This window comes from Equus asinus, chromosome 4, assembly GCF_041296235.1.
Source record: "Equus asinus isolate D_3611 breed Donkey chromosome 4, EquAss-T2T_v2, whole genome shotgun sequence".
Taxonomy (NCBI): Eukaryota; Metazoa; Chordata; class Mammalia; order Perissodactyla; family Equidae; genus Equus; species Equus asinus.
In genome coordinates this window covers 90,444,697-90,458,941 of record NC_091793.1, presented here as the reverse complement: position 1 = coordinate 90,458,941, position 14,245 = coordinate 90,444,697, and the positions used below count along the sequence as shown (strand labels likewise).

At 40.0% G+C, this 14,245-nt stretch overlaps 1 protein-coding gene across 1 annotated transcript in view; it reads right to left on the bottom strand.

Annotated features, from left to right (window-relative positions):
- The window catches only part of ACVR2A (activin A receptor type 2A), an 85,032-nt gene extending 71,769 nt beyond the window's left edge, over positions 1-13,263 (bottom strand). The window contains exon 1 of the mRNA XM_014831696.3: positions 12,408-13,263. Within this exon, the coding sequence (XP_014687182.1) occupies positions 12,408-12,462 (55 nt within the window). The 5' untranslated portion in view covers positions 12,463-13,263. The remainder of the gene's footprint in view (positions 1-12,407) is intronic.
- Positions 13,264-14,245: the final 982 nt, after the last annotated feature.

Genomic DNA, 14,245 nt, shown 5'->3' with positions numbered 1-14,245 from the left:
TCTTTTTTTTTATTCTTCTCCCCAAAGCACCCCCAGTACATGGTTGTAGATTCTAGTTGTGAGTGCCTCTCGCTGTGCTATGTGGGACACCACCTCAGCATGGCCTGAGGAGCAGTGCCATGTCCGTGCCCAGGATCCGAACTGATGAAACCCTAGGCCGCCAAAGTGGAGCACATGAACTTAACCACTGGGCCACGGGACCAGCCCCTTTGTTTTCTAAAAAACCATTCCTTCCAACCAACAGCTACCTTTGTGCAAACAAGATCTGCTTTTAATTCTATTGGCCAGCCCTTACTGGCCAACCACATGTTCCAATGATAGAAAATTCTATAAACTATAACAAACTAAGCTCATGTACTCTTCGCGCTCTGGTTTACAGCTGATTTCTCTCCGTATCTTGGAAAAAACTAGGAATTACAATTCTCAGTAGGGGCTATTCTCAAGCTACAGTAGCAAAAGACAAAATCTGTGGAGAAAGATGAAAACCTTCATCATCAACCTTCATGATTCAAAAGGGAAAAAGTATAACTAACACTCTTCTCTGACCCTAATCTTTTAATTTTACTCCATCCCTCATAAGTGAGGATCAGCTTGGGTAGTTTATTCTTCATGAAATCATTCTGATAGAAGGAGTTACTGGAGAAAATATTACCTGACAGTTTGTTAGGCCCTCTCAGCAGTTAAAGCCTCCTAATTTAATTGCTTCCATTACGTCTAACCTTCTCAGCTAATAGGCAATCTCTGTTTACATTTTAACAAACAATATAATTATCAATTAATTTCCTAATTCATCACCCAAACCTAGTTTTTGTATCTCTAAAGAATTAAGGAAGAGAATAAAAAAGGTTACCTGGTGAGATTTGTTATATAATGTTTATATAGAATAAAAGGATTGTCAGTAGCTATTCATTTTTCCTAGTCATTCAGAAAGGTGTCTTATTCAACTTCTGAATGCCTACTAATCAAATTGCTTTACTATTACCATACCCATCTTGTATAAGTTAATATCTTAGAACTGCTCTTCCTCATTTTATCATTCTCTTTTAACTCAGACGTTTCATTTCTCCCCATGTCATTTTAAAGTGTACTTATGCAAGTAATTTCAAGTCAGCTTAAATAAAAATAATTAGCAAATTCTATTCACTAATCCTGCAGTATGAAACTCTACTACCAGGTAACACAAAACCAAGCAACCAGTTCTTTTCCTAGAACTACTTTACTTAAGGTAATAATAAATAAAATGGTCTTTAATATTTACAGGATGAAACTACACTTCTTCAAAGAAGGTGGCTTACCAAAGATAGACAGCTTTACTTGCTTCCAAAATGAATGAAATCCAATGAAAAGAGGCAGCCACTCTCATATTCTTAAATTCAGTAAAGTTTAACGTCTCTTCTGGTTTTATCTCTGTGTAATAATGCAGGTTTTCCTAGTCAAAGATGCTGCTGCTGAACTTCTGCCAATACAGAGTTGATTTCCCTGCGCCAAGCACCACCTCCCCCTCCCACCAACAGTAGAAGCTTGAAATCTTTCACAGATAAAAATAGTCAAGCTGACTTCTTAGAGTTAGAGGCCACAGCCCTGAGTATAAATAATAGCCCATAGTATTAGCTATTTATCCTTTCAGCCTTTATTGTACAACTTTGATAACCTAGAAACATATCAAATTCCTAAAAATTAAGATACAAGATATGCTGAGTTTCTACCTCTGAATTTTCAACCATACCAACAATACAGTATTTTACATGTTTAAAACAATAAAGAGGTGATCTTGTGAATATTATAGGCATTTGAAAAGGAGTAAAGTCCAAGTTTCAGAGAGAAATAGGAATGTTTAGTAAACAAGAAAATAAATTAGCAGATGCACAAAATCTAAACACAGGAATTTGTCACAAAAATTCACTAACCTCTGGTCTGCGTTTTGTTATCTTTTTTGAGTTTGTGTGTGTGCGTGTGTGTGACATTGCATTCAAAGTTCTCCTGTGCACAACAAAACTATCCATTTCTTTTTAAGCAACGATAAGTAGGGAAAAAATGGAATGACTAAGAAAATAGAGGAAGACTGGTAAACATAGGCAAGCTTCAGAATACAGAGAATGTTCAAAGCTGAAGGGATCTTGGAGAGTCTCTCTTGCTAAGGTGGATGTAACAGCCTTCTAACTGGTCTCACCTCTTCACTTTTACAAACCTCCAGTAAATTTCCAAGATAGCTGCCAAAGTGATCTTAACACCTATCCCAGATCTAGCTCCTCCTTAAAACTCCTTGCTTCCCACTCCCCTTTGGGTTTTATTCTAACTCCTTCCCACATTAGAGCAAAACCCTACAGGCTCTTGTCGCTGTCTCTTGAGTCCTATCCCTGCATTCATTTCTTCAGGCAGCCAGTCAAATATTGGTTGAGCTGCTACTCTGTGCTAGAACCTGTGCTATTCCCAGGGGGTACTCTGATGAAGGTGAGACATCTTGTCTCAGAGCTTACACTCTAGCAGTGGAAAGGGCAGATAATAAATAGGTAGATAAACTAAGTAGTTAGAGATTGTGATATGTAAGGCAAATGAAGAGTTACCCTTTCATGACCTAATTTGTTTCTGTCAGAGCATACGCAATAATCTGTAACTATTTTATTCATGAGACTACTTACTTGATGACCAGAAGCTCCACATGGGCATAACCATGTCTGTACTGTTTACTTAGCACAGTGCCTAGCACATAGTTTGACATTTAGTTGTTAAATGAATGAATACTTATTTCATCCTCTTTAAATTAGAGATGAGAAAAGTGAGATCTTAGTGGTTGCCAAGGTCAAAGAAGAGTCAGTAAGAAAGTGGGAATTTGAATGAGAAACTCTTAAGTTTTAGTCCAAAATATTATATAACACACTCAAAATACTGATCTCAAAACTCAAACGATCATGTTTTCAAAGCTTGAAGCCATTATCCAAAAGCAGACTTGAGAATCCTTCAAGACTTTACTTTTACATGAAAATTTTTTAAACTTAAAGTCTAAGTGAAACTAAGAAAAATACTTTAAATTCCAACAAATAAATAGAAATGAAGACTTACTCCAATGTTTCCTTCTAATGCATGCTAGAACAACGAGACCTTAAAGAACTCTTTGTAAAAGAACTATGATATCTGAATGTACTAGATATACCCTGGCCCCTATTTGGCACTCTTTATTGATATTTTCATTGGCTGAATCATTTAGTCAGAATATTATTTTATATTACTGATAAGTAATTTATCAGTAAATTTTAAAATATCCCCCAAGAACTGAATCTATATTTTTAAGCTTTTTACACACTATATTTTTAAAAAGAAGACTTAAAGACAAGTTAAAAACTAACATACATATGTAATATCTACTATAAACCAGCTACTGTGTTATGTGGCATATTATTTCATTTAATGCATCACGGTTTACAAATCTAAAAAAATTAATCTTAGAGTTTTAGAAACTTGGCAAGATCTCATAACTTGTTCATGCCACTTCCTCTTGAAATAATGCCTTGGAACAAGCTTGATTTATCATTTATAGACATAAACATGTGAAGACCAAGAGTTTTTTCCTAATAAAGGTCTCATTTCTATAAAATGTAAATTGTGAAGTTAGTAATCATAACCAGCAAAAATCTTCCCTTAAAGCTTTACATATAGATACGCTTATTTTTCTTACCATATGTAAAGATGATTCATTTTTAAAATCTTTTAAAAAGCAATCTCTCCCTACATGGGTCCTTCTTATTATGATCTTATTGCTTTACATTTATTTTCTTCAGCAACATGAGAGAATAAAATGATTCCCAATGTAACTATAGCTACAAAAACAGTCAACCAAGAAAAAAAAAAAGTGCTTTTATCTGGTCCAAAAGAACGGTATTGAAAAGGTTTAGGATTCAGGCATGAATTGCATATATCCAGTCAGAAAAGTTTCTAAATCTACTTCTATAGAACAGTATAACTTATTTGAGAAAAATGCCTTGCTTAGATTTCAAAGAATAAAATCTGGATGACCAGCATGAGCAATTCAGGCAATCAGTGGAATCTGACCATTATTTAAACACAAACAACATATTGAGCCACTAGTGCTTAGAATTCTTTAAGTCGACCTCAGTATGAAGACATATCCACCCTGCAGTGTGTCTGCCCCTGTAAAAGAATATTACATGTTCTCATGTTTTTTTATGTACTCTTATTTTCCAAATCCATGTCTGTATTTTCATTCATGCTTATAATCTAAATCCGTATCTGTCTGTAGAATTTCTTTAGTGATGAAAGAGTTTCCTATTTTCTTCTGGCTTGCTATTTCTTTACCAATTTTATCTTGTAGTGCTACCATCCTACTTTAATCTTCAAGTTGCTTTTCTGCCCTATATTACATGTATATGTATTGAGGACATCCATCAAGATCTACATCATCCAATTCTATCTCCTCCAAGTTTTAATTACTTTTCATTTGGATTTAACCCTCTCAACTGAGATTGTTCTACTTCTGCAAACAATTATAAACATCTTTCATCACATAAATCTTCTCCTCAGATTTAGTCAAAATTCCTCCATCTCAACTTCCCTTCCATCCATGGTCAAGTTTACTCTCAAATGCTGTGTTTCTGATCCTGTTTTGTGCCTTTTCCTTCATATTAAGATGAATATCCTTCTCGATCTCCTGCCAATACATTTTTTCCCGCTCATTAGGATCTATCTCCTCCAGCAAGCCTTTCCTAATGAAAAAAATCTTAACTCTTCAAAATTACAATATGATTTTTAGCACCTTTGTGTGTGCTTAATTCATGCAATTCTCCAGAAAAGAGAAGAGCTCAGCCAGGACAGGTCCATGTTTTCCCTTGGGTGCAATTTTCCCTATATTCTATACCTAGGCACATGTTCTCTACTGTAGATTAAATAATGAGCATAGTTTTCAGTGCACATACTTCTCATTGCACATGTTTATTTATGTAGCTTCCTTCTCTACTCAGGGTACTGGATGGAAAGAATAAGGGATTGTTGAACTAGGTCAGAATTTTTTAGGAGTTCAGAACTCATTAGTTGGTCACCAAATTAATTATGGGTCATAATCAAAAATTTTTAATGAAATAAAATATAAAATAAAGTGTCCTGCACAGTAAGAATTAATTCATGAAACTTCTATTTCTGATACATATACACATTTATGTATATGGGAACTAAGTCATGATGTAATGTATATTTCTTATTGTGAGTTATAGGCAAAAAAGTCGAAAGCCACTGAACTTGAAAGATCTCTAAGATGTCTTCTAAATCTATACAATTCAAACTATACTAAAAGATTTAGTCTAAAGATCAGAGCCACATCATTTGAAAAAATGAACAGGGAGCTGGCCCCGTGGCCAAGTGGTTAAGTTCATGTGCTCCACTTCAGCAGCCCAGGGTTTCGCTGGTTCAGATGCTGGGCACAGACATGGCACTGCTCATCAGGCCATGCTGAGGCAGCATCCCACATGCCACAACTAGAAGGACCCACAACCAAAATATACAACTATATACTGGGGGTATTTGGGGAGAAAAAGCAGAAAAAAAAAAGATTGGCAATAGTTGTTAGCTCAGGTGCCAATCACCAAAAAAAAAAAAAAAAATGAACAGAACTTAAGGACACTCAAAAACAACCAGCAAAATCATTTTTTCCTAATAAAATGTCACTATTAAACTCTAACCTTAAAACTATAAAATCATAAAGCTTTCAGAGTAGGAAAAAAGTTCAGAGATCCTCTAATCCTAGTTTATCACTTTAATGCATAAAGGGAAAACTTAGGTCCAGAAATGAAAAAATTTCACTCTACTCATTCAATAAACATTTCATGAGCACCTACTGTGTGCCCAGTTCAAGGATGGGGTCTGTGGATAAAGAGAAGATGTCTTTGAAGAGTTCACAGTCTAAAGTGTATATGGGCAAGTAAACATTTGCAGTAATTACTGGAATCAAGGTTATTTACAAAGTGTTAGAAGAAGAGAAAGCAGCTAACCAATCTGGGTTGGGTGGCAGAGAAAATGTTTCTAAAGAGCTGATACTTCTCAGTCCTAAAAACAAAGAGTTAGCCAGGTAAAGGAGGAAGAAATAACATGTACCAAGGTACCACAGTGATATAAAATAAAGGATGACACATTCAGGAAACTGCAAGTCGAGTTTGTATAGCTGGAATATAGGACTCACGCTGATGAGGAGCAAGAGCAGAATACCTAGCATTTATGTGACATTTAATCTTCAAACCACTCTCTGAGGTAGGCACTATTAATATCGCCATTTTTTAGATGACAAAACTGAAGCACAAAAGGTGAAGTGATTTGCCCAAGGTTAAGCTGTGACACCAGGATGTAAACTGTCGAACTCCAGAGCCTATACTCTTAAGCACTAGGTTAGAGAAAACAGGCAGGAACCAAATGATAAAAGACCTTGTATGCCATTCTAAGACTTTAGATTTTATGCTAAAGGTGACTCACAGTCAGTGAAAAGTTTGAAGCACAAGTGACATATTCAGATTTATTATTTAATGAGGTCAATCTAGGAGCTATGTGGATGGACTGAAAGAGGAAGTAGTAACAGGGAACTAGCTAGTCTTAGTTAGAAAGGTACTGCAATAACTTAGGTAAGAAAACGATAGATGAGCTAGACAGTGGCAGTGCTGGCACCAGAACAGAAGTCTACTGACCACTATGATGACATCCTTGTCTAGTATCCACAAGAACCTCCCAATTTTTTCCCTTAAGCCCACCATGCTAACAGTTTAAGAAATACAACCTCAGGGGCCGGCCCAGTGGCGCAGCAGTTAAGTGCACATGTTCTGCTTCGGCGGCCCAGGGTTTGCTGGTTCGGATCCTGGGTGCGGACATGGCACCGCTTGGCAAGCCATGTTGTGGTAGGCGTCCCACGTATAAAGTAGAGGAAGATGGGCACGGATGTTAGCTCACGGCCAGTCTTCCTCAGAGAAAAGAGAAGGATTGGCAGCAGTTAGCTTAGGGCTAATCTTCCTCAAAAAAAAAAGAAATCCAACCTCAGAGACAAAAACATATTCCCTTTTTAGGTCCCTTTATTAAACAAAATCTGACCACTAGATGTGCTGGGTCAATGAAAGTGACTAACAAATCTAGTTGGGGAATGACAGAAAGTCAATTGTTATCTACATTAGTTTTCTTACCTTCTCAACTTCTCCTTCTTCTTCCTCTATACACTATTCCTGGAACTTTCATGTTCAATAGTCAATTTCAAATCAATGTTCTGTCTAGACATGATTATCATAACCTAACAGAATTAAATCTACCACAGAAGAAGTCTAATGTGGTCCCAGCTGTGGCAATAAATATACTCTCTGATCTGGTCAAGTTTTGGCTTAAACAGGGACGATGAATGAATAATAAAAAGAGACAGACTTTTTGAAAGCAAAGAGTTAAAAAAAAAAAAAGAATATTAAAAACAGAGTAAGAACAATCTAAAGTTCAAGCCATTTGATTCCAAGAGAGTAACACTACTCCCAAGTGTGTATGCAGTATTCCAGAAACCAACGAATGAAATAAAAGTAGAAAAGACTATCTGGTCAATTCTCAAGCATTCTAAATTAAATCTGTTTTCACTTAAACCATGGGTGAGCCCTCTTGAGTGAGCCATCCTTTATGCTAAGAAAAGAGTAGGTTCCACATGCAAGCAGCCTACAGTATGGGAAGTACTGTAGGGACAGAAGAGGAAAGAGAGTAAACTAAGAAGGGAGGAAAGTGGAAAAACTATAATGAAAGAGAAAGGAAGAAAAGATGAGTTACAGAATATGGAATAAAAAGTGAAGAAGTACCAGTGACCTCAATATCAAACGTTGCCAACCTTACCTAACTTACTATCTGAAGGGCACCACGACAAGTGGCAGCATAAGAGAGCATGAAAAGACAAATATAAATCACAGATTTATAAGACACCAAAGATAAGATGTAAGAGTACCTCCAAAGGAAAAAAGCAACAAAATACTTTTAGAACCTAAAGGAACAATTTAGAGATTATGAAAATCTCATTTGGTTTAGTTATGCTTTACTTCTCATGAAACAATGAGGCTGGTGGACCCAAAAGGTGAAAATGTCAGTAGTACCAGATATGCGTGGGGCAGTGTGTTACAAAACAGTATGAGGCTTATTTGCATACTTCTTGTGGGAGTGACTTCAGAATTTTTCCTCTCAATAGTGTAGAGCTACTTATTTTAAGAGTTTCACTGTAATTCCTATCCTGGCTGACTGGTTAACTTCCTTAAAACGAGAGTTGAAATCAAGGTAAGCACTTATTAATTATGGTCAAAATTTAATCTTAAAAATGACAAGGGTCTGTGATAGATCATAGAATATTACTTAATACAGCCTCAATGAGTCTAATGGTAACCAAAACCCAGCTAATGATTCTCAAGAAAATGATGTAATTAAGAAATCACTTTAAAAGTTTCTTGAAATTAAAGTTAGGTAGACAAAAGAATTATCTTTAAAAAAAACCTGAATTTATACCTTGAAACCATTGAAGGAACATGTAATAGTGAACATATTTCTTCCATATGAAACTTAACAAAACTTTCAAGCACTATGTTAATCTCTCTCTCTCACATACATACACACAGACACAGACACACACACCCCCCCGCCCCGCTGCCACCACATCACCCAGTGATTTCAATAAGGACAAAAGGAAATGTCCCTAAAGATAATTATTATGTCAAAGACACTACTGTATCAAAAGCAAATATAATTAAACTTGATACCTTGACCAATCATTCATCATATCCATGAATATGCAGTCTTCATGAGCACTCAGTTATAACAAATAATTGAGAGTATATTCAGAAGTTAGCAAAATATGTTTATTAAAGTATAATAGGATGAAATAATGTGCCTACCTATAGTAACCTATTTCCTTTACCATCCTAATTTTAAAAGATAATGAAAACACGAACACTTTCAATAAAATGTCACCTGGAGATCAATACCATGTACTGGCAAAATTTAATGACTGACTGTGGGAGGGGGAGCAGAACCCTTTTGCTAATATACTAATGCTTTTAAAAATTAAGAATTTAGAGTAAGGCTTCTCAATCTCAACACTATTGACATTTTGAGCCAGATAATTCTTTGTTATGGAAGGTTGTCCTGCATTATATGATGATTAACAGGAACCCTACCCTCTACCCACCAGATGCCAGTAGAACACTCTCCCCTCCTCCTCCACCAAAGATGTCTCCAAATATCCCCCCAGAGGTGCGGGGAGGGAAACAAAAGTCATTCAAGCTTGAGAACTACTAGCTTATCCTAAAAAGAAAAATAATTCCAAATGAATTGGGGGTAGGGGGCAGGGGGTTTGTTTTGTTTTTCTTCTGGTCCTGCTGTTCCAATATATTATATTTGAATTTGATCACAGACAACATTTAAGAGATTCTGCCTTTTAGAAAACAAAGCATTTAATATCTATCACTTGTGAGCCAAAGTTCAGAAGAGTCCCAGAAGATTCACTGTACTGCCAATTCCTCCTCCAACCACACATACACTCACTCACAGAAATACTGTGTGCGCGCGCACTCGTACAGTATTGCCTAGCTGAACTGAAGAAAAGGCACATCATTACTTTATTTCCATTTCTTATTTCATCAAATATACAGACCAGACTGCTCCAGGTCCCAAAAGATCCAAAGGAATTCTCAACTTATTCAATGCAACTCAAATACCACAATAGCTGCATCACACTAGACAGGAAAAACCCAAGTACCAGAGCAAGCATTAAACTCATCCTCACATTTTAACAAATTGTGGAGAAAGATACAAATTAACCACAATGCTTCAAACACAAAAAACTAAGTAGATTTGTGTTTTGAAACACAATCTGAGGAAGGATAAGCGGAATTAAAAAACTCAAAATCAGAGAGAATCTGAAGGCATTTCAGGATGAGGGCAAAACTCAAAAATGTTTCCCCTGGAATGAGAGGAGGAAAGTATACACTTGGCCATATCCTACAGGAATAGTCTGCACAGTCACTCTCCAGTATACATACCATGGGACGGAAACTGAAAAATCAAAGTCCACAAAATCCTACAGAAAACAGTAAACACCGATTCTAAACACCTGAAATAAAACTGTTCACTACTATTCTCCATTTGATTAAAAAAATCAAATATTCAGAAACAAAAAACTGACAACTTGAGAAATATTTAAATCCTTATAAAAATAGCCATCCTCATGCTTCCAGCATGCCAGATCACATACTACATAGAAAAATCAATTAGGAAAAGAAACATAAAAATCCTTTTTCAGAGTACATTTTAGTCATAACAAAAGCTCTTTAAAAAATCAGACATTTTAAGTACTAAAAATCTTCACGTATAAATATGGATTAAAGTCTTTAAGATTATTTCAATTATCTTCAATAGAATTATATTTTAGTTCAACTAGGAATGTTTATTTTAAAAAAACTACGCAATAACGTTTAATATTAATGTAAGTGGAACATCTATATGCTCTATAGCAACAAAATTACTTTATTTCAAAATTTTAGCTATTAACCTCCAGCCCAGTGAAAACAATCCTACAAGAAACTAATTCTCAATTCTTTTTACTCCCAAACCAAGCAGAGAAAGCTATAAGATCTGTAGCGACAGCCTGCTTTTCCAGAATACCTTGAGAATGCTCAAGAATAACCTCCTTCACCAAATAGTGCGACTCAGGTGGGTTTGGGAGGGAGTAATGTCCACAATTCCTTGGTCAGTGGCCATGATGCCCCTCCTCCTCAAGGGCAGGAGATCAGAAAAAGGGATCTGAACAAGAGGAGTTCACCAACCAGAACATACAGAGGCAGAGGAGAAAGAGTACTACTGGGGGGGGAAAACCTACGTGGTTAAGTCATGTCACAAAAGCAAGAGGTTTAATGTTATCAAGGTATTCATTCATTTCAGAGACACCATTGTTTATCTTCCTCTCCAAACCATGCACAAAAAGAACTGTCAGCCTGCCTTAAGCATGTTCCTTCTTCCATTTAAACAGACATGATTCTTTCGGTTAATCTCTGGCAACGATCGCCATTTCACAACACATTCAGCCCACCCGGAACTGATCAATACCACTACAGACATAAGACTAGACTTTATCCATTTATTAACCACAAGGAAATGTACCATTCAGCAGAATTCTATACATTACAAAAGATTCTATTAAAAAGGGGGGGAGGGAGGATGGATGGACACACACACACCACAGAGGTACACAAAGAAAAGACTACCACCCTCTAATTTCCCTGTGGCAAACGAGATAAAGACATGGCCATGAAACCTGTCAGTTCGTTTTCCCCCCTTACAATTCTATCTCACAACCTAGTAACTGAATATTGAATTTTATGATAAATAGATTCATTGTGACTTTTAAACTGTTTCTTCTATCTACCTCTCCTGTTATGTACGTTTGCACACCTTTGAGCTAGATGCTGTATTCATTTACAGAATTTCAAATACAAAAGACTAGATAGTTTTCCAACCACTGGTTGCAACCATAGAATGTTCTCACAAAATCAAAATTTCAAATATAAAAGGGCCAGATTATTCTTCCAACCTTGGACCAAAACCGATTTTATGACTATAGTGTATTTGACAGTATGAACAATTTCAAATGGGCTGTTCTAAACCGAAAACAATGCTTCAACACAACGCGTTTAAAATAAGTATTCCGTAGGTAAGCAAAATCTATGCCAGAAAAGAGCACATAAATGGTGGTTGAAAGCCAGCACATTACCAACACACAGCGGCATACCTCTTCTGCACTGGGTTATAGTTAACACTCCAACAACAACTACAACTATTTTTAACACTGCTGGACACTGGAGTTGAAGAAAACGTGAGGGGAGACCCAGATGAAATTGCCGATATGATGCATTGTTTCTTACGGTCAAAATTAAGTAGCAACTGACTTGATCTCTGTCGTGATAACCACCGGTGAAGCACTAATTAAAAGACGATTTTTTAAAAAACACCCTTATGCGAGAGGATGCCACACTAAATGACATTTGGGAATACGCCTCTCAGGTCTCAAACCTTCGCATAAATTGTCACTTGTGGTATTTGCGGCTTAATTGCAACCCAACCAGCGCTGTCATCCAGTGTTATGGCCACAAACCATGACTTTCTCACTTCCACAACAACAGAGCAGTGGCTCTTATCAGTTCGCCAACCCAACTCGAAACGAGAAAAATTCATGGAGGTTTCCAGATCCCCATCAGACCTGGGGGGGTGGCGGCCGCGGGGCTCGGGGCGGGGGCGAATCCTCCCCGGGCTCCCACGGAGCTCGCCGACCCAACAACAACCGCGGCCGCCAGCAGCGGCAGCAGCGGCAGCAGCGGCCGCCGGAGCCGCGGGAGCCCCGCCGCGCTGCCGGCACCTACCTGAAGAACAGGAGATAAGAAAGACGGCGAACGCCAACTTTGCAGCAGCTCCCATGTTCCCGAGGCGCCGGGGAATCCGGAGGAAGTTCTCGCTGGATAGCCAGTTCCCTGGGTCTTCCTCGGAGACAAACCTCCTGGTGTAAAATCAACCGTCATAAAACATATTCGGAAGCCCCGACCAAAAAAACGTTCACGGGGTTAAAAAAAAAAAAAAAAAAGAGAAAAAAAAGCACAATAATAATATATTTTAAAAAAATGCACCACGGGGGAAAAACCGCCACACACACGCACAACACACAAAACCAAACAACGAAAAGCCAACAACAACAAAAGCGGGTTTAAATCACTGTCAAAATCACTGTCAGCTCCGCTCGCCTCGCGGGTCTCTCGGAACAAAACGCCAGGCTGAGGCGACAAGGAGGCGGTGGCGGCGGCGTCCGCTGCCGCCCGGACAGTCAGGGAACCGAGCTGGGTCCGACGTCCGGACAGACCTTCAACCCGGACACCCAAAGTCCGCGGACCACTGGCGGCCGAGCTCGCGGCGGTGGCGGCCAAGGCGGCGGCGACGGCGCGGGGCAGGAGCGGCGGGCGGCGGCGGCGGCTGCGGCTGTGCAGGCGGCGGCCAAGTTCTGGTCCAGGCTCTGGCTCCGGCTCCGGGCTCAGGGCTCGGCCGCGTTTTCGGTCCCCTGGCCTCCGCCGGCCCCGCCCCCTAAACTTCCGGTTCCGGCCCGAAGCTGGAAGCCCTAAACGGCGGAGGAACGCTCCGCGGCGACGGCGGCAGCGGCAGCGGCAGCGGCAGCGACAGCGGCGGCCGGGCGCAGCGCGCGTGCCGGGCCGGGAGCGCGAGGAGATTGTCGGGGAAGCGAGGCGGGAGCGGGGGAGGGGTGAGAGAGCGAGGGCGGGGCCAGCTGGAGGGCGAGGAGGCGGGGCGCACGGAGACTCGATACCGCGAGGCCTCGGCGTCCGGCCTGGTCGGCCTGCTGGGCTGTGGGTCTCGAGTGGGTGGGCCAGTGGATGCTGCTGGGGGCCCGAGTGCCTGGTGTCTTAATGGTGCTCGGCTGGCCTCTCTGTAGCGCACGCCCGAGTGGTCAGGGGGAGCCCAAGAGGAACGGGACCCCGAGGCGGGGCGGGGGGCTGATGACTCCTCCGGGGGGCGTCTGCGGCTTCCCGTCTTTCCTCTGGGGGGACGCCTCGTCCGCTCGGAGATGCCGGGCGCCGGGGAGCCGGGGGTGGGAACCGGTCCGCCACGCCTGCCGAGCTGCCCGAGAGAGCTCGGTGCGCGCGAGCTGGGTCTGTGCCCCCGGTCCTCCGGCGCATCCCACCCGTGCGGCTTCTGCTTAAGCGTTTTGTCTTTCGGCTAAAAGAGAAAAAAGAAAGGAAAAAAACTCGCGGAGGATGGGCTGTCCACCCGGTCAGGATATCCACGGCAGTTATCACGATGTGCAGTTTGAATCCATTCCCACCATCCCTTGTAAACACAAAGCATTGTGTTGAGAACTGTCCTGCATGCAATAGGTTCGCAAATATGTGTTACGCTCTGAAGAGAAAACCTGCTCATTTCGATCGACATATTTGATGGTCAGACAAGTGTTTACTTCTTCAAATTTTAGGTCTTTTAGGGCTTGTTTTTACCCCTTAATCCAAGTTGATTGCTTACAAGGTGCTGTGCCAGGCACGGAATGGGATGCAAAATGTAAAAATAGGATCCCTACGTTAAGGTGCTCCCAGTACTTGCTCTACCTTCTCGAAGTTGGGTACGGAATACAAACTAAAGACGGTATTAAAGGTGCTAGCTTTGTCATTTACCACACTTTAGCGAGCTCCGTGAAGGTAGGGAT